This window comes from Gymnoscopelus braueri, assembly GCF_963280865.1.
Source record: "Gymnoscopelus braueri genome assembly, chromosome: 1".
Lineage (NCBI taxonomy): Eukaryota > Metazoa > Chordata > Actinopteri > Myctophiformes > Myctophidae > Gymnoscopelus > Gymnoscopelus braueri.
The window spans coordinates 54,944,368-54,965,001 of NC_137603.1; the positions used below are offsets into that span (position 1 = coordinate 54,944,368).

The 20,634-nt window shown below is 42.5% G+C and overlaps 1 protein-coding gene across 1 annotated transcript in view; it reads left to right on the forward strand.

The window, feature by feature from the left end:
* LOC308094712 (AT-rich interactive domain-containing protein 3B-like) overlaps window positions 1–20,634 on the forward strand; it is a 70,502-nt gene that overhangs the window by 39,510 nt on the left and 10,358 nt on the right. Inside the window, exon 5 of the mRNA XM_080441525.1 lies at window positions 17,261–17,444. Within this exon, the coding sequence (XP_080297651.1) occupies window positions 17,261–17,444 (184 nt within the window). The remainder of the gene's footprint in view (window positions 1–17,260; window positions 17,445–20,634) is intronic.

A 20,634-nucleotide genomic window follows, 5' to 3' on the forward strand; every position in this document is an offset into this window, starting at 1 on the left:
TGAAAAACGTTGAAGACCCCTGCAACAGAGTTCAAGGATACTTTATTACCATGACTGTCAGACTTTGCCATGGCACTTTACAGTGCATCGCAGTGCACATAACGATCATGCTTGTGTATATAGGTTTGTCTTTCTCTCTCTCCCTGTCTCTCTGTCCCTCTTTCTGTCTCAGTAGCTCTCTACACATCCCTCCCCTCTTATTATTTCTCTCAGTCGGTTTGCTAGGATGTTCCCCGGTCTTGGTGTCGCTCATCTTTAATTACGACCATATTGTACAGGGATTTGAGACTCTTAAGCTGCCGAGCTGTGAGAGATTCTTAATCACTAGCTTCATAAGTAAGTGAGCAGAGCGTAGGATGAGGCTTCAGCATGGCTCTGTAACTTGGATAATCGTGTGATAGTCCAGACTACAGACCAACTGATGCTAGATTTTTGTGTCAGTCCTAGATAACACTGATATTTTGTAAAACAATTAAATGCTAAATCTTGAAATACATTTGGAAAAACTTGGATTTGAATAGTTTCTATTTGAGAACATTTTAACTCTTGAGCAAATAAGTAAATGGTAAAAAAAACCACAAATAACATTTTATATATATATATATCCAAATATAGCCAAACCGATAAATGGCTCAGGCTCTATTCCAGCGACACAGGGATTTGGCTGGAGCTGAAGAGTGAATGAATATTTTATTAGACAGAAATGCAAAACAGCACGAATACAGTCAAACACGTGGTCTAAAAGGATAAAACCAAAAAAGTCATTGCGGTCTTGTTTCCATTGGGGTCCTATGTATTCAATTCATCAACATATAAAAAACAACACAAATTTAATGTCATCACAAATATAAAACACTATATGTACAGAGTAGAAAAGGGGGGGGGGGGATGGGGGTAAAGAGCAGACTGAAGGGATAGCCACATGCATGTGAGCAGGAGGTGTGAAGCAAGCAGCAAAGCATTGAACACAAGGACGGCTGTGTCTGCCAGGAGGGATGGCAAAGCAGCAAGTGTCCAGAAACACAACACTTAACATTTTATTACTGAGCATAAGGCTCATGCAACACATTACTCTGGCAGGTGGTCCAGTGACAATCCAACATTGAGCGACTAACACATGGACATACTGGAAGAGTATATTGTTGCTGCCGGGCAGAAACCTCTTATCTCCATATTCTTTTTGTGTTGTTTCATAAATGAATGCCCTACTTGACCATACTACAGCGTGTCAGTAAAGTATCCAAAGTAGCAGATCCACAAGCTCGTTTTGAGCTTGTGGATCTGCTACTTTTGATACTTTTGGATTTGAATCCTGAAAAGTAATAGTTTTGGACACTATGACAAGGCATATGTCGTCTCTGTCCACTCGACAGACTATATAATGTAAGTGGACATTATCAAAAAAAACGAAAAAAAAACGTAGGATTTAGAAAACATTTTAAGAATCGGACTCAGGCCTTAATGGGTTAAACCCTATACACTTCGGTTGACCGGAGTCCCCCAGAGGTCTACACTTGGTCACCCCCCCCCCCCTCTTTTTTTTCTTGCCTCTTCACCAAATCTCTTCCCCACAAATAGCCATTCTACAAGTCACCCCCGCAAAATAATAAATATGTGCTGACCAGGAGTCGAGTGCTCCAGTATTTTATTTGCGTAGTTTCTCCTGAAGTGCCCAGGAATGATTCTCTCCGAGCCATTCTACAGGCTCACAACGCGTTGCAATGCGCAATCTGTAAGCTGTAAATCATATGCAAGGATATTTCATTTGCAGCTGGAAGCACTCTTGAAGCTCAGTGAGTTAAAGTGACAACAGACTGCATGTCATCGTCCATTCTAGCGTCGTGCCAGATAAAATGTACATATCGCAGCATAAACGTGGCAAAATAATTCATCGCAAGTGTCTTGGGTCGTCCTGCCAGTGTCTAAAATGTTATGCTGTGACGAATGTCAACGGAGACCATTATATCGTTGCTGTCAGGCAGAAACCTTGTATCTCCATTTCAACTCTGTTTTATTTAAGTAGCAAAAATTGCCCATCTACAAGCTCACAATGTGTCGCATGGTGACCTAAAAAGTAGCAGTTTTAGACATTCAAGGTTTCCACCCGACAGCGACGATGTAACGGCTTCCGTCACGTAAAAATAAAGGGAAAGTCAGGTAATTTCTTTGTACAAAAACTGCTACCATTAACGGAAAAATGACACAAAAATCCACAGGTTTCATGTGTTAAATCATAGATAAGTCATCTGCATGTCTGAGAGCATACAGGTTTGTGAAACAAGGAAGTTTCTCTTGAGGTAAATAAATACAGTATATAACCTAGTCTCAATTCAACTCGCATTATCTGACATGGTGGATAATCACGCTTTTACCTTTTCACATCACACAGTGTGACATTTAAAGATCGTATGAAGCCAAAAGCAAGCACCTATTTGTGCACTGACCACATAACCACTATCACACACACACACACACACACACACACACACACACACACACACACACACACACACACACACACACACACACACACACACACACACACACACACACACACACACTCACACACAGTGGAACTAAAATGGACCCGTAACACTCTGGATTTTACAGTGTACTATCAGATAGAGCAGAGATACCCTTAGAGACGATCTTCAATAAAAGAAATGTCAGTCTATTGATCCCTTTTTCTTTAAGTGTGCGTTCCGTGTTCATCACGCCAGAGTGCTTGCTGCTCATCCCCCTTGTCTTCTTTTCATTGCTCTGTCTGTAGTTCCATCTGTGTCCTCTTGTGTGCTCTTAAAGCTGAGCTTCCTGGCCCCCGCACTGCTGTGATGGATGCTATGAAATACCGTTACGGCCCCCTGGGGACACCTATACAGCAGCACAATAGACCCTGAACTAACGTCTGCACCATCCTGTCCTCCTGTCTCAATGCATGTACGCCAAACGCTCTTAATGCATTGAGATGTTGCAACACCCTGCTCTCCAACAGTCAAGACAATAATGATCAACAGCGAATGAATTTGTCTCTCTCTCTCTCTCTCTCTCCCCCATCTTTCTCTCTCTCTCCATCTCTGTCTCTCTCTATTTCTGTCTCTCTTTCTCTCTACATCCCCATACCTCTCTCTCTCTCTCTCTCTCTCCCTCCATCTTTCTCTCTCTGTCTCTCTTTCTCTCTACATCCCCATACCTCTCTCTCTCTCTCTCCCTCCATCTTTCTCTCTCTGTCTCTCTTTCTCTCTACATCCCCATACCTCTCCGTCTCCAAGCAGCTGATGTTTCCTATATTGATTACTGTTGCTAGGCCCCCAAATGGAGCTCGTCAGCTGATGGCTTTATCTGTCAATCCCCCCCTGTCCATTGATTGGAGCAGTTAGCTGTGTTATAAAGCCAGTGGAAGGGATTGGAGGGGAGAGGTCCTTGGAGAGCCCCTATCGACGGTGCACCTGCCAGCTAGTGAAGACATCCTCCATCTACCCTCCCAAACAAAAAACCCAGAAAACCCAGTTTGACCAGTGCTGGTAACTGCCACAAGAGTCTCTCATTTGAATAGGCTCTGTGCACAGCAGCCATATCGGAAAGAAATCAGGACTCTTCCTTACTTCCTTCACAGTAGTGGTGGGAAAAAAACGTTCGTTTCAGTGAACGAACGATTTCGTTCATGTTCACGGCAATGATCCGTTCAAATGATTTGTTCAGTAGCGCTATTGTCTAGTGAAAAACAACACAACCGCACCACTGTCTGTCTGTCACTGGAACAGCCCGTCCTGTGTACGGGGGGGAGGGGCGGGTGGCATGAATGAAAGCGTGAACAGTTTTAGTTTTAGTTTTAGTTCGTTCATGTTCACGGTAATGAACTAGTTCTTTTGAACGAATCGATCATGAACGACCCACCACTACTTCACAGATGTTACTAGGGGTGTGCCGATACTAATTTCACAATATTGGGCTCACGATACGATATATGGCACTTTTTTATTATGAAAATATATGGGGGGGGGGAAATGCAAACAAATACTTCTGTTTTTGCATTATTATTGCCAACAACAAAAAAAGTAAAAAAAAAAAAGGCAAAACAATGCATATCGTCACAAAAACGTATCGCGATATATCGTAGGACGATATATCGGCACACCCCTAGGTGTTACCAATGATACTAATGAAGGCTCTGTTACATTTAGTGTAGCACCTTGTGGTTCTCAAACTTATTTTGCATGAAGCCAATTGGAGCAGCAGCAGAACCTGTTTGTCCATCAGTCACTGTGCTCCCTCCCACACGCTACTCTGTGAGAAATGGTTTAGCATAAACGAGTCACAAATACCGATCAAATCAAAGGGGTCTACTGTTGATGCAGGCTAAAGCTCCTCGCGCTCTGATGTACATAATGTGATAATACATTCTTGACATTTTTTTTTACCAGATTAGCCCCTTAAGACCTGGAACGCATCTGTGTCATTTTAGATTTCTTTTTCAGATATGCAAGCTCTTAGCGCGGCAGGTGCCGCGCTACGAGCTTGTAGATCTTCTATTTTTGAAAAATCGTGAAATTTTTAGATGGGGTTCCGTGGCCAAATACATATACTTTTGGGTGGTCCTTGACATGAAAACGTTTGAGCACCACTGATATTGCAACATAGGTTTTTCCAACCGTTAGGATTTACACCCTCATCTCAAAATATGTTGTTCCAGGGACCTCCAGAAGCAAAGATTTGAGTCACAAATGTTTGCTTTGAAAATATATTCAAAGATTTGCACAAATTCAAAAATAGCAGATCTACAAGTTCATAGCGCAGCACTCGGTGCCGTGCTATGAACTTGTATATCTGCTATTTTTTTATATCCAAAGAAATCTAAAATGACAGAGATGCGTTCATGGATTGAATGGTATTCTACATTCTTGACATTTTTTTTACCAGATTAGACACTGGCTCAGAGCATAGCTATCATGTTGCCTGTTTCTCAGCTGATGTTGGCGGTGCCCATCGAGGGTGCAGTGTTGTGTTTTGCTTTGATGTATTGATGGTGTAGATGGTTATTGTAATTGATATATTGACCTGTTTGCTTTTAACGTGACTGGAAAGGTCACAAATATTTTTTACTCTTTGATTTGCCATGCTGTGTTGGGAAGTGTGGATCTATATTTGTGTTAGGTTTTATTTATTTATTTGTATTTGTTGAACATGAATCTATTCTAGAATACAGAAGTATTCGTCTAGAATTAATTTCTATAAAAGGTATTCTGTAACTGTATAGCTAAGCACAGTCGGTGACACTGGACAATGGGTCCACTTTACAATGAGAACATAACACGGAGTAGAATGAAATGCGAGCATTGGAGCAGTGCTGGTGTGGGTGGTTGGCTGGACAGTAAGCTGCTGTAGAGGTCCAAGTGGACACCAGCGTCATGTGCTCCTCTGTTATTCACAGATGACGGGAGAGGTTGGGAGAAAGAAAAAAGCCTCAACATTTTTGAAGTTGCTACGGTATCAACCACTCATAGCGGAAATAGCCAATCTGCCGTTTTCGGTGTGAGACTCAAGTCGGACGACTGAGTAGAAAAGAGGCATTAGGCTCTGTATGGTGAAAAAGAAGTGCACTTTGTGTGATGCAAGACATCCCATATAAAACCAGCAGAACATTGGCCCTCGCATCTGAAACTAGAATCCTGCCTCATTGTGGTAGTCGTAGAAACTGTGTTTAATTGTCCTTTGAAACAAAGAGTACAGACTTCTTCAGGTACAGTTAGCACTCCCCTAACTTAATGTATGTATATATGTTACATGTGTGCGATAGATAGGTGGATCTCTAGATATATATACATAGGCCCAAAGATGGTACTGGAAGTGGAACCCTTCATTTGTTTCATATACAATATTTAATTTATTTATATCTGCACCTAGAAGCAAATAGAGTGCTCCACTACCTTCCGTCGTTCAGAGGGTGACATAGACCTGTTTTTAACCATTTGTCTTTTTTGAGAAGGTGAAGCGCACGAGAACCCATCAACACGGATACAATGCAGATACATAGACTTTTATTCGATCTTCGCTGCCGGGCGGAAACCTTGTATGTCCAAAACCGTTACTTGTCAAGAAATGGAAAAAAAGAACCTGTGTTCCAATGGCTATTTACTATCGCTACGTTTGCACGACACTGTCATGCAACTAAGTATAAAATGGCACCGAAGTGGTTAAAGGGTGACCAATAGCATTCATTCGTAAAGAGAAAAAAGCCCCATAAAGTGATATGTGATATGATACAGATTTCTGCCTGACAGCGACAAAACATGGAGATGGATATAAATGGATTGATATCTGCAGATCCATCCATCACGTCCCTGTCCCCTCGCTGTCAGATGGAGTGTTGATTGGGGTCCAGTCAGTTGATCTGTAGCCTGCCGGGTCTCCTGGGAGAGACAGGACTTAGGTTACAGTTGGAGAGCCCATCTCACTTTTCGCGCCATCCAACCTTTTCATTCCCCCACCCCCACCCCCTCATTTTCGCCAGGTGACCCATCTACATGACCTACGGAGAGGGAGTCATGTTTCTCCCTCTCTCTCTCTCTCTCTCTCTCTCTCTCTCTCTCCATATCCCTTCATCTCCGTTCCCCATCTCTTTTCCTGTCTATCTCTCATTCTTTTGCAGGTTAGCACCCCAACACACCCATGCACGCGCACACACACACACACACACACACACACACACACACACACGCTCGCTCTTCCCTCCCCCTCTCTGCTGCTGTACTTTACATCTGTCATGTCATCTCATCTTGTCTTTTTAATGAAGCCAATCGGTGCTGTGGTGAGATTTAAAGCTTAATGCTCTCAGCTCTGTGGTTTTGAACGGTCTTTGTTAGTTACGTGTTATGCTGCAGTTGCTGGCGTAGCTCATGCAGTCGGTGCTGTTTCTATAAGGGCTGCCTCCTCCTCACTGTAATAATTCTCACAAAGGGCCATGTCTCACGGTCTCCTTGGTAAATATAGTTCTATGTATGCACCCCTCCCCTCTCTGCCGGTGAAGGTGTGTGTGTGTGTAGGGTATTTTAATCCCAGGCCGTGGTTTGGTGTGTTAAGAATTTTTGATAAAGGGCATTAAGGCGTTAAGTCCAAGGCCTTAAGGCGTAGGGTTAGGGCGATTGTTTTCTTAGCGATTATTCCATTAAATACTCTTTCGATTAATCAATAATCAAGAAGCGTTTATTAAAAAATGTGGCCATACTTTTATATATTTATTATATCAACAACTTTGCGAATTTTATTTTAAATTATTGACTAAATCGATTGTTTTGTTTAACCGCTTAAGCCCTACTTTATGTTACTTATATTTACTTACTTTTAAATTGTCACGCAACAATAGCTGATCTACAAGCCGATCTGCTATTTGTCACTATTTTATACCTTTAATGGCATGTCCAAAATAGGGATGCCAGGTTGAAAGTGGTTAGGCCGTTTTAGCCCAGTTCGACTTTACAGTCTATTTATGCTACTCGATTAACCAATTATTTTATGATCTAAAACATTTATTAAACTTTCCCACCCCTAGTTTTTAGCCCAGTTGGCTCAAGCTGCAGTCTGTGCGTTCTCTCTTTCTCCGTTTGGTTCTCTCTCTTGCTCTCCTTCCTCCTCCAGTGACCAGCTGTGGATTTTATCCTCATGCCTGGCATAGTGTTATATCTATAGCGTAACGCTACATTGAACCGCCCTTATAGAGAGGGAGGAGGCTAGCCTAGTGTGTGTGTGTGTGTGTGTGTGTGTGCGTGCATCTCTTACCACTTGATATGAATTGGTCAGTCATGTGAGTAGTGGCTCTGCCTGGACTAAAGATAGACAATTCCATGCAGTCGTGACTTTTTTACCTTTTATGTCCTTGGCCCTCGCATTAAAAATAAAACATACTCGGGGCCCCAGCGAGCGCAGGGCCCCTCTGTTTCTGACAATACAACACATCTCTGACATACGAACATGTAAACCACATGGCGACTAAAGTAAACACTCCACATGTGGAGTCTGGCTGCTAGGAGTGAACATTCTCTCCTCCCACCTTCCTCGCTTTCTCTCTCTCTCTCTCTCTCACTGTCTGTCTTTCTGTCTTTCTTTCTTCGTTTCTCTCGCTCTCTGTTTCTTTCTCTCTCTCGCTTTCTTCCCCCATTTGTTCGTGTTTCTTTCTGACCCTTTGTCAACTCTTAAGTAGAGCTAGCTCTCTAGGTCTCTCACACTGTCCTTCCCTCTGTTTATATACAGTGTATATATGTGTATTATACTGTATATGTGTATTATACTGTATATATACTGTGTATATATGTGTGTATAATTGTGTGTGTGTGTGTGTGTGTGTGTGTGTGTGTGTGTGACACAGAGAGTCAATTCAATTCAAAGGAGCTTTATTGGCATGAGAAAACATACGTTTACATTGCCAAAGCAAGTGTCAAAATATAATACAAACAGTTGAAAATGGGGAAAGTATATACAGTTGGAGGGGGTACATAATTGTGTAAGCTTTTTGGGACTAATAGCAGCATTTTTTCTCAAAACTATTTAAATACCGTAGTATACAAAAAAAGGCTCAGTATTTCAAATGCGTTTAAAGGTAGCAGCTCTGTTTATATGTGCAGCAGGTCTAGAGGTCTACTCTGGAGTCAGGGGGGTCTACAGGGGAGAAGGGGGGCGGAGGGGGGGGGCTTGAGGGCAGAGGGGCAGTGTTGGTCTTTGAAGACCCTCAGACAGTGACGTGAGGCCGGGGGCTGTTTGTGTTGGCTGACACCTTTCTTACAGCAGTGATCCAGTCTTTCTCCAGCTGGCAGGACCTGGCTGATCAGTCCACCTCCTCCCCTCCCCTCCCTCCTCTCTGCTCCTCCTCCTATCCCTGTCCTACCATCCCCCTCCTCCTCCTCCTCCCCTTCCTCAAGTTTGTCAAGGACCTTGAGTCTGACTCTGGTTTTGAGGACCCCTGAAGACCCTGCACTCCTCCTCCCCTTGCTATTACCGCTTGTGTTTTTCTCTCTCTCTCTCTCTCTCTCTCTCTCTCTCACCTCTTTATGTCCCCCCCCTCTCTCCATGGACAGTTGGTAGGCCTTTTGCTTACCGCACAGAGTGCCTTTTAGAATGTATACGTTGGAATAAGCTTTTAATTCTTAACCACTTTGAATTTGGCCTCCCTATTTTGGGCATTTCTCTATAGGCGAAAAGGTTTGCTTGTAGATTGGCTATTTTCGCTACTTTTGCGCAAGTATAACATGGGGCAAAAGTGGTAAAGTAGAGTATAGGGCCTAAATTAGGCCATAAGAGAGGGACACCATTCTGTGAAAGCAATAGTATGTAGTGCATAGGTGAAGGGTCTCTCTCTCTCGTTTTCCTTCCTCTCGCCTTTCCTAAACTGAGGAGGAGGATGGTAGTGAAACCTCACACCGCTGGCGCCCATTTGGTGAAAAATTCATTTCCTGTACGTCTCTCTGCATCCATGTCGGCCTGGAAGTCTGTCACTCGCGCCACTTAATTATTTAAAAAATGCCAGTCATGTGAAGTCAGCCATATTTAATTTACCTCAGTGGCGTCAGGGACTCTGCCACTGATTTATTATAGAACCCCCCCTCCTCCACAACCACCACCACCACCTCCCCCCTTACCTCTTTTAATGCAAACAGCTGTTTTCCCACAAAAATAGGTCAAAGGTGAAATGAAATGACCTGGTGTTTTCTCTTTCTTTTTCTTTATGTGGCATTGGAGGGTTGTCCTCAGGACTGTAGCAGAGAAAGAGGAGAGGTGGAGATGACTGTGGAATGTTCTGGAAGGACAGACATTGACCTGTCATTGACTGTCACTGGGTTACTCCTCCTCCTCCTCAGTTCCTCGACTTTTCTATCTCTCCTTCCCTCTGTCACACTCTGGCTGGAAGCAAGCAATGCAGAGAGAAAAACATCTCTCTCTTTCTCTGTCCCTCCCTCCCTCCGTCCCCCGTCCCAGTGTTGATTTTGATAGCAAATTTAGTTTTAGTCATAGTCTTTTGAATAAAATTCCAAGTCATATTTTAGTCATCTGAAATGTTTTACCGCTAGTCTAGTTTTAGTCTAAATATCGTAAGATTTTAGTCGACTAAATCTACAGTTGATTTAGTCGACTAAAATGTATTTTGGCGGTGCCTTGATGGCGTCTTAAAGGCTGATTTTACACTTGGTTGCATGCTGAACGACGCGTTGTGAGCTTGTAGATCTGCTATTTTGAGAGCGCAACACCCAAGCGTCTTTTAGTTCTACTGAATCTCTTCTCCACTAGTCCCTCACTAGCCTTTTAGTCTAGTTTTTATTTGTTGACAAAATTGTCAACATATTTAGTCTCAGTTTTAGTCATTATAGCTTAGTTTTTTTTTGTTTTTAAGTTTTCGTCAGTGAAAAAAGGTTGTCGACTAACATTTTTCGTCATAGTTTTAGTCGACGAAATCAACACTGCCCCGTCCCTCTGCTACTCTCCTAGTGGTGTTCCTCTCATCCTGACTGACTGCTCCCAGACGGTTAGCTAGCTGTAGTCTGGCCCTCTGGGCTCCTGTGGGCTGTGGATGTGTTCCCTTCCCTTCCCTGTGCCTGTGTGCCTCTGTGGCTGGAAGTCAGAGGAAGGACTTAGGGAGTGGTTCTAAGGGGGGGCGCTCAGCCACAGCACTTCCCACCAGCGCGACCTCTGACCCCCGGTGCCATTAATCACTCGGCTCCTGATGGCCCTGTCCCAGGGGGAAAATCAGTCCGGGGCAAAGGATGATGGGAGGTGAAGCCTGCAGCCAATTACAGATTGGTTCAGTGTGGCCTAGTGGACAAATCATGGCTTCAGAGAGAGAGGCCGAATAGCCAATAGTGGCCTACATCGGGTCTCCATGACCTAATGCCTCTGATGTTGTTCGATATGTGGCCTGATATCATAGAGGTGCTGCTGTGACTGACCGAGTTGTCCACCTTAACACGAATGACGAGGAGGTTTTGAGGTGGCACAAATATTGCAATCGTACTATCAATCAACGGAGATATAAAACTCTGAATCAATATTGAATAAATTACATTAATAAAAAGCATATAGATCACGCAAAATGACTGCATGCCTGAAAAGTCTTCGCTGCTTAATTTCAGCCTGTAGGGCTTCGGGGTTGTATTGTTGTTTGTGAAGACGAATGACGAGACTTGAAATTTGAGAAGAAAGATACACTGGCCGAGACTATAGGGCCTGATTTATTCTTGGTTGCGCGCTGGTGTCGAGCACCGGAAATAACCGATCTACAAGCTCCCAATGTGCCACTCTGCGACGAGTTGTGAGCTTGTAGATGGGCTATTTTTGGAACTTATAAAGACAAATGACATCAGAATTAACCATGGCGGAGAAATAATTTGGTGAAATAAAAGTTGAAATATGCCTGGAATGAATGCAGCTGAAGCAAATGGGATTGTGTTCAAAGAGTAGAGAGAGAGAGAGTGTGTGTGTGTGTGTGTGTACATGCATATGTGCACGTGTTCAAAGGAGGGAATGTGTATTAAGTTGCTCAGTGTGTGTGTGTGTGTGTGTGTGTGTGTGTGTGTTAAATGGTTGGAATCAAACCAGATGTTGTGCACCAAAGGCCGGCATGCTTGTTGATTCCCCCAGATGAGGGAGTTCTGTGGCTAAGTGTTGCTAATGTGATTCTGCTCAATTACACCATTTATTATCAAAGGTGTTCTCCCACAGTTCTGCTCACATGTGGCCAAACTCGTTGAAACGAGAAACGTGGCCATGTGGCGACTAATTACACAGTTTACCTTCCAAAACCATCATTCCTCCACAAATGAAGGAACATTTACCTGCGCGCTGTCTCTCTCTCTCTCTCTCTGTCTCTCTCATACACACACACACACACACACACACACACACACACACACACACACACACACACACACACACACACACACACACACACACACACACACACACACACACACACACACACACACACACACACACACACACACACACACACACACACACTACCCGATGAGCATGTTGGTACCTTGCATGGTTTCCTCCGGCATCTGTGTGTGAATGTGAAATACGTTGTGAAGCGCTTTGAAGGGTTGGAAAGGCTAGAAAGGCACTGTATAAATGCAGTCCATTTACCATTTACCCTCGTCTTTCACAAATTGGCATTTGCTATTCTCTAGTTTCGAATTAGTTGTCTGTGTCATTATATTGTCCCTGGTAAAGCACACTTTGCTTTATCACTAACTTTGACACATTTTCCCTTGAAATCTTTGCGGTTCCAACGTGATTACGAGTCGGGGAATGGAACCACGGAGCGCGTTGCATTAAAGCCTCGCTCATTGCCTGCCGCGTCAGGAGGGGAGGCCTGTTCTTTTGTGTCTCATTTGTTGTGCTCTCATTGTCCGTGGGGACGCCCGTGCCTGTATGAAAACATGGCTTCCTGCTGACCTGCACTTTAATTCACACATCAATAACCTCTGGCCGACCTCTGACCCCTCCAGTTGTCCTAATTGTTTGATGCGGGATTGATGTCCAGCGCTGCATTAAATAACTGTGACCAGGCGCTGGACGTGACGGGCCAGAGAGGCCCACATTCCTGACACTTTGATCTGTTGTATGTTCTGGAAACATTGAGATACTGGTCCTCTCTCTCTCGCTCTCGCTCTCTCTGGGTGGCATGCTTATTGTGACATCAGCCAGGCGCTCTTGTATTCTAAATCATATAGCCTACACTGTCTCTTCTCTTGCTCTTGTTCTACTCTTCTCTTTTCTCTTCTTTTCGCTTCTCCTCTCCAGTGGTGTAAAGTAACTAAGTACATTTACTTAAGTACTGTACTTAAGTACAGGTATTTTTTACTTTACTGGAGTATTGCCAGTTTTCAGTACTTTTACTTCTACTCCACTACATCTCAAAGGCAAATATTGTACTTTTACTCCACTACAATAATTTGTAACATACATTAACCACTTTAGCCCTATATTCATTTTGGCGATTTGAAAATAGCCGATCTACAAGAGGAGCTTATAGATCTGCTATTTTCAAAAGATTTTTTTACATTTGATAACGTGTGAAATTGGTCTTTCTAAATAATGACTACCTTCTATTTTTGTTACTTTAAGTATGTTTTGATACCAATACTTTTGTACTTTGACTCAAGTCAATTTTGAATTCCGGACTTTTACTTGTAACAGAGTATGTCTACAATGCAGTATTGATACTTTTACTCAAGTAAAACATGTGAGTACTTTTTCTCTAGACCGTTAATTGTCTATGGAGATAAGAGATTGTTGGAAAAGCGCTCTCTGCCTTCTGCATGGGGTTAAACTCAAGGACAGCATTGAAGCTAATTTTGTCCACTGGGGATATTCATCTGCTTATGTCTGTTCTAACTATTGTATACCTCTCAGTCCAGCCAGTGCTCCTCAGCGCTGTAGCTTGATTTCATAGACCTCTAATCCTCGGCCGTACTTATTCCATCTTACAATCTCCTTAGTTGTTGACCCCTGCTTCTTGCCCTGCCACTTCTCTGTCACATGATGATTTTACAACAGCAGGAATATTGTGTGAACACTATGGCTTTAACCCTTGTTCCCCCCACTAATAGTTTATTATTATGATGATGGTGGACGAGAAAATGAAGCTAATCCTAATGTTTTGAGTCAATCTAGATCACTGGTTCTCAAAGTGGGTATCCGGGGACCCCCAAAGGTCCTTGAGGGGGTTCCAGGGGTCCCCAGCAAAATGAAAGTTTGGCTATGTATTCGAAAATACATTAGCTAATCTACAAGCTCACAACACATCGCGATTTCCGTGACGTTGTTGAGCTTGTAGATCTGCTATTTTTGCTATGAAAAAAAAAACGAATCTTGGAAAAAGGTTGACAAACCCTCTGTTATGGGGGTTCTTGGCACTAAACATTTTCAAATGGGGTGGTCTGCAGACAAATACATATGTATTTCTGGGTCCTTTAGAACAACCGCTCTAGATAAGAGCACCGGCTACAATGCATGAAAACATAAATGGACTCATTAGCCCTCTTCCATACAGATGGATCATGTAATTATTAATTAAGACATGTCTGTAGCTGGTACAAGCCCCCCACCCCCATGCACACACACGGCTCCATGTGTTCCTCTGTGGCCAGCATGCTCCTCCTGGGCTTACAGACAACCTGGCCTGGACTTCAAGTTACTAACTTAAGGCATTGAATCTGGGCTAATCTCCAAGGGGCCTGATCACTGCTGATTTACAAAATACATTAATGGCTCCTATTCCGGGCTGAGATCAGTAGCAGCAGGCCGCGTTGGGCTGGAGGATTGGCTTGGCATTATCGGCCAGGAGCAGATCTGGCCCAGGTTCCTAACCCCCCCCCCCCCCTCCCAACACGCGCACACTGCATCGCTAACAGCCGTGATGGATTTACTCAGCACAATCCTTTAAATGAGCTTCATTATACCGGGGCGATCCAGGAGCCCCCCCACTGCCACAGGATTACCAGGCCGATACAATCCACCAATCCGCCATTCTACTACCTACCCCCCCCATTGCAGCTAGTGTTGCCAGATTTTGCAAAGAAATTAGCAACCAGGTCTATGAAAACTAGCCCAAAAGAAGCGACTATTAGGCCACATGAGCACTTAAACCCATGTATATCGGCTATTTAGAAAAATATATTGAATAATACGTGAAAAAATTGAATATTTTTGACAGATTTTAACAACACAGGGGTCCCTGTCACAAAATATTTTCAGATGGAGTTCCTTGACATGAAAATGTTTGAGAACCACTGGTTTAAACAACATTTAGGAGGCAACTACACTTTAGAAACAAGCCGGAAAAAAAACGCAACCTGCAACTACCAATATTTTCAAGCAACTTTACAGAAAAACAAGGCCAAAGTCGCTTACAACAAGCGGACGTGGCAACACTGATTGCAGCGTCACTCACAACATGAACCTCCTTTCATCAGAGCACGTTGCCCTGCCATACTGCGCTCGCACTGTTAGATTGTCCTTTTTGATTCTGACGCTCCGTCTGACAACCCCCTCCCCCCCTTCTAGTCCTCCTCCCTCTTTCTCCTCCTGCTCCTACGTCCCAACACGCGCTCCCTTGCACGTCCCTCTGCCTCCTCCTCCTCCTCCTCCTCATGCACTTGCTGCACGCTTTGCTGCAGATAAGCTGTTGACAAGATTAATGCATCTGTATCAAAAGTCTGGAGCCGCTTCGCTTTGTGTCGTTTGGTGAATCCCCTTTTCCAGGTCAAGCCTGTTTGGACTTAACTGGGATAATATGTTTTCATGTCAGGTTTAATAGGCTGTGTCAGGTTGACATGTCACCTAGCCCGGTCATAGTAGCCAACATTTTTTTTTAAAGCACCATATTTAGTCGCAGGAGAACATCATTCCCAGCATAATGGTTCTGCATTGTGAATGTTGTATGCATTCAGTCTACTGCCTGCTGTATGGCGTGTAGGGCTGCAACGGTTACTCAAACTAATCGATGTAATTGATTGCAAAACACAACAACAACCTATTAATGATTTGAATGAAACAATAGATTTTCGGGGCGGAAAAATGGCGACTATAGCAGATCTTCTCTAATTGAATCAGAATATGTTACTTTGACAGTTGATGTGTCATGTTTAACATACCACATATATAATGTTTGTGATTGCGTTGTGATTGGCTGAGAGGCATTCTATGCGTGTATTTATCCCACCTGCATATTGATGACCTGACGAATGCCCTGGTGGCGGTATTAAGGGTCAATTTAGTGATCCTCATAAAATCAGTGGTGGAAAACCACATTCAAAAGTTCAAAAGTTTTCAAATGTATAAAAATCTTCCAAAAATAGCAGATCTACAAGCTCACAATGTGTCGCATGGCGACGCATTGTGAGGTTGTAGATCGGCTATTTTCAGATGGCCGAAAAATGTATATAGGGCTGAAGTGGGTAATGTATGTGGGTAATGGATGTTTTGTAATAATCTAAAAATAAAAAATCTACAAAGTAACTAGTAACTAAAGTTTTCAAATAATTGTAGTGGAGTATAAGTATAATATTTGCCTCTGAGATGTAGTGGAGTAGAAGTAAGAAGTACTGAACATTGGAAATACTCCAGTTAACTAAAAAATACCCAAAAAATTAACTTAAGTACAGTACTTGAGTAAATGTACTTTACACCGCTGCATAAGATACTATACCATGTGGGAATGTGTGCAGGACTTTTCATATTGTTTCAAACTAGCACCTTTTTTTTAAGATGTGCGTGTGATTACGAGACCTCTTTGCATTCCAATGACTGCCAATATCTCCCAACAATATCACATATCAGAAATATTAACCCTTTAAGACCGGGAGAAGCATCTGTGTCATTTTTTGATTTGAGCTAAAAAACATTATTTTACACTTTGGCTATTCAAAAATAGCAGATATACAAAGCTTGTAGATCTGCTATTTTTTAGAAATCGTGAACATTTTTGCAAATCTTTGAATATATATTTTTTTCAAGCGAACATTTGTAACTCAAATCTTTGCTTCTGGGGGTCCCTGGAACTAAATATTTTGAGATGGGGGTCCGAGGCCAAATACATATACATTTCGAGGTCCTTGACATGAAAAAAAACTGCTAGGATTTAGAAGACATTTTGTGGAATCAGCCTCAGGTCTTAATGGGTTAACACTGAAGCTGTGTTATTATATACTCAAGGTCATGCCATACCGTGACATTGGCACTGGTGTGTGCTGAGCCACAGCCAGTGCCAAGCTACACACACCAGTGCCAATAGCTTACAGAGTAACACAGTGGTTCCAAAACGGTGTGCTCCTGTGAGACCGGTCCAGGTGTGCCTTGGGATTTTGTGACAACCACACCATATGTTATTGCAATATACACACAACTGTACATGACGTTATGAATGATGTTTTCATTCATTCTATACCCTAGAAATATATATTTAACCACTTTCAACCTGGCGCCCCTATTTTGGGCATGCAATTACAGATGAAAATGTTGAATTAATTAATTGATTTCTTTAGCTTTTTTTTCCACAAAAAAACGAGCGAAAATAGTATGTCTATAAGCTCACAACATGTTGCGTCGCATTGCGTTTTGTAAGTTTTGCAATGAGCTTTTAAATTGACAATGAATACAGAGATTTTGCCTTGCCCGTTTCGAAAGGCAAAACTGTGCACTCTTGCATGTGCGACAGTTGTTTTGTTCCATACAGTATATCTGTATCTAACGGGTTCTTCTCCTTCCTCCATAGGGACCCCAGTCAACCGCATCCCCATCATGGCCAAGCAGGTGCTCGACCTGTACATGCTCTACAAACTGGTGACGGAGAAGGGAGGCCTGGTGGAGGTCATCAACAAGAAGATCTGGAGAGAGATCACCAAGGGACTCAACCTGCCCACCTCCATCACCAGCGCTGCTTTCACCCTGCGCACACAGTGAGTAGGCCTCATCGTCTAATCACAATTATTTGTGATAATCGCAATTATCTTTGCATAATCGTCATAATTGTTTCCATGTTGAAAGATTTTCATATATTTTCAAACATTTTAAAAAATAGTGGAAATAACGGATCTACAAGCTCACAACGCGTTGCATTAAAGGGATAGTTCACCCCCCAAATGACTTTTTTTTTCTATCGATTAGCCACCCCATGGAGACTTGAATTCATGGATATTTCTTTGTTTTTTGGCGCCGGTAGCGGTTCCGGTAGGAGAGACAAAGAGTCTCCTTGTGTCTCCTACCGGAACCGCTGCCTACCGGTCCACCGGTCATGCGACAAAAAAAATAAATATCGGTGAATTCAAGTCTCCATGGGGTGAATAATAGATAGAAAATACGTCATTGTGGGGGTTTAATGTTGTTTTTTAAAGTATAAAGTCACTAAATATGTCAGTTATTTCTTTGTGTATTTATTATTTAGGTTATTTGTCATATCTACCTTGTGCAACTTCAAAGCCTAAAAGCTAAACAGAAATGTGTATTCATATGTTCCAGTGGTTCAACGACAGAAACGCAATTAAATCGTTAATCGCAATTATTTGTGTGACAATTAATCGGCATGTAAAATGTCATAATCGTGACAGCAGTGAGTCTGGGTTTACCTTTTCACGCGTGTTCATGTGTTCATGACATGCTCTGGCATGGCTGTGTGTACAGTAATAATAAGGCTGCAACTATCCATTGTCTTCTTGCCGATTATTCTTTTGAATGCTTTTCGATTCATTGAATAACCAAAGCTTTTTTTTTTTCTTTTTTTTTTAAGTTTCATTTATCACCAATCTTTTTTTAATATATCAATGAATCAACAATAAAAAGTTAATTCATCTCTTACAATCGAGTAAAATTGATGAACCACTATATTTTGTATAATTTGTCATACACCGGAGTCACGCGAGAATACCAAAAATAACATTTCTAGCTCACAACGTGCCGTGATGCAACACATTGTAAGCTTGTAGATCTGCTGTCTTTGAAAATCAATTATTTTTAAATCAGTAATTTTTCATAATCGATTAAATTGATCGATCAAATTTGTTTTAGTCTATTTCTTTAAATTAAAGGTTCCATTCAGTGAACCCCAAATAAAGCTTGTAAAATGTTTGTCTATATGCGTGTTGTCATCTGTGTCCTATGTGTGTCTATGTGCATGCGTGTTGTCATTTGTGTCCTATGTGTGTCTATGTGCATGCATGTTGTCATCTGTGTCCTATGTGTGTCTATGTGCATGCATGTTGTCATCTGTGTCCTATGTGTGTCTATGTGCATGCATGTTGTCATCTGTGTCCTATGTGTGTCTATGTGCATGCATGTTGTCCTATGGATAGTGTACATACTGTATGAGTGTGTTGACTTAATGTATGTGTGCATTGGTACTATGAACTGTCGTGGTTGGAACTGTCATATTGGTGTGAGTTTATAATAATAATAATGTTACTGATAAAACCACATCTTATTTACAATACAATTTGCATTTAATAGTAGCATTACAATTAAGGAGTTTGAGGTGAGGGAGGGAAATGTGTGTGTGTGTGTGTGTGTGTGTGTGTGTGTGTGTGTGTGTGTGTGTGTGTGTGTGTGTGTGTGTGTGTGTGTGTGTGTGTGTGTGTGTGTGTGTGTGTGTGTGTGTGTGTGTGTGCGCGCGCGTTGGTATGCTTGTCTAGTCTTGGTGTGACCGTGTGTATATACAGTACGTGTGTGTTTACCCATGGGTGTGTTAGTTTTCCCCTCCTGCTATCACCTTCCCTCCTCACATCCAATCCATCCAGCCTTTACATCACACATAGAGCCCATTGATTCCATAGATTTATTGATGTTGATTCGGGGTCAAAGTTCAGCGTGACTCAGGTGGTGCCTTGAGTGACGCCTGCACCGGGCCCCAGGCTCTCTCTCTCTCTCTCTGTGTGTGTGTGTGAAGGCCCATTTATACCTTTCGTACGACGTGTCGCGTGCCGAAACTGGACGATAATACGAGCTCGGAACGTATTATCGGCTATTTCCGGCGCGCGACACCGCCATACAACGGAGCATAAATTAAGCGTAAGTCTTTGTGCCGGCCCTGCACCCCCCTACTATCCCACCAGGCAGTGGAGTGCTATGCTCTAATGAAGCTTTATGTATTTTTAATGCTAGCTAGCCTGTTGTGTGGTGGTGGTGGTGGTGGGGGCCCGGGCCTTATATAATGGACGCTCTTAGCTCCACTATTGATCCCTCGCACACATACATACCGCTCTTTTCTGCCATTATGCACTCCTCCCACATTCATAATGTTTCTGTAGGGTGGGAGAAATGCCAGCACATGTTTAGCGTGATGTCGTCATCATCATCTTGTGTGTGTGTTCAAGTGCACAATGCACACTTCATGTTGCAACACACATTATTCGGAGTGCCTCCCTCCCTCCCTCCCCCGCTAATGAGGAGGGCCACCTCCTTTCTTTTTGCGCAATCCGTGTCTGAAGCACATATATATATATATATCCTTTATCCTGTAACTGCCTCAGCTCCTCCTTCATCTGCATCTCCTCCTGCTCCTCAGCTGGTTTTAACCCATTCAACCCTGGAACGCATCTGTGTCAGATGATAGATTTGTTAGATTTCTTTGAAGATCATTTGTGTATTCGGCCTCAGGTCTTTAAAAATATATACATTCAAAGATTTGCCTGTAGTATGATCAAGTAGGGCATTCATTTTCGAAATAACCCAAAAAGTTAAAATATGGAGATAAGAGGTTTTGGCCCGACAGCAATGACATGCAAATAGCAGGTGGTCGGGAGTTTGTTTTTCTCTACCAATTGATGTCCCCTTTTCAACAATATAACAATTTTGCAACACATTCATTGCGAAATACCAAAATGCTAAAGTTTTCATGTTGTCCATTTTCATACACCCTCAGAGAAACCGAAAGACCAATTGTATAGATAAAATATTAATAAATTAATAATAACTCTCTCTCTCTCTCTCTCTCTATTTATCTATCTCTCTCCCTCTCTCTCTCTCTCTCGCTCTAGAGATTGTATGCACAAGTTGTTTGTACGTTCATACAAGCAATTATATATATTAGTCACTCCCGTCTGCCAATCAGCATTGTAATTTGGTTTGAATAAGAATCAATTATGGAAGTGTTATTGC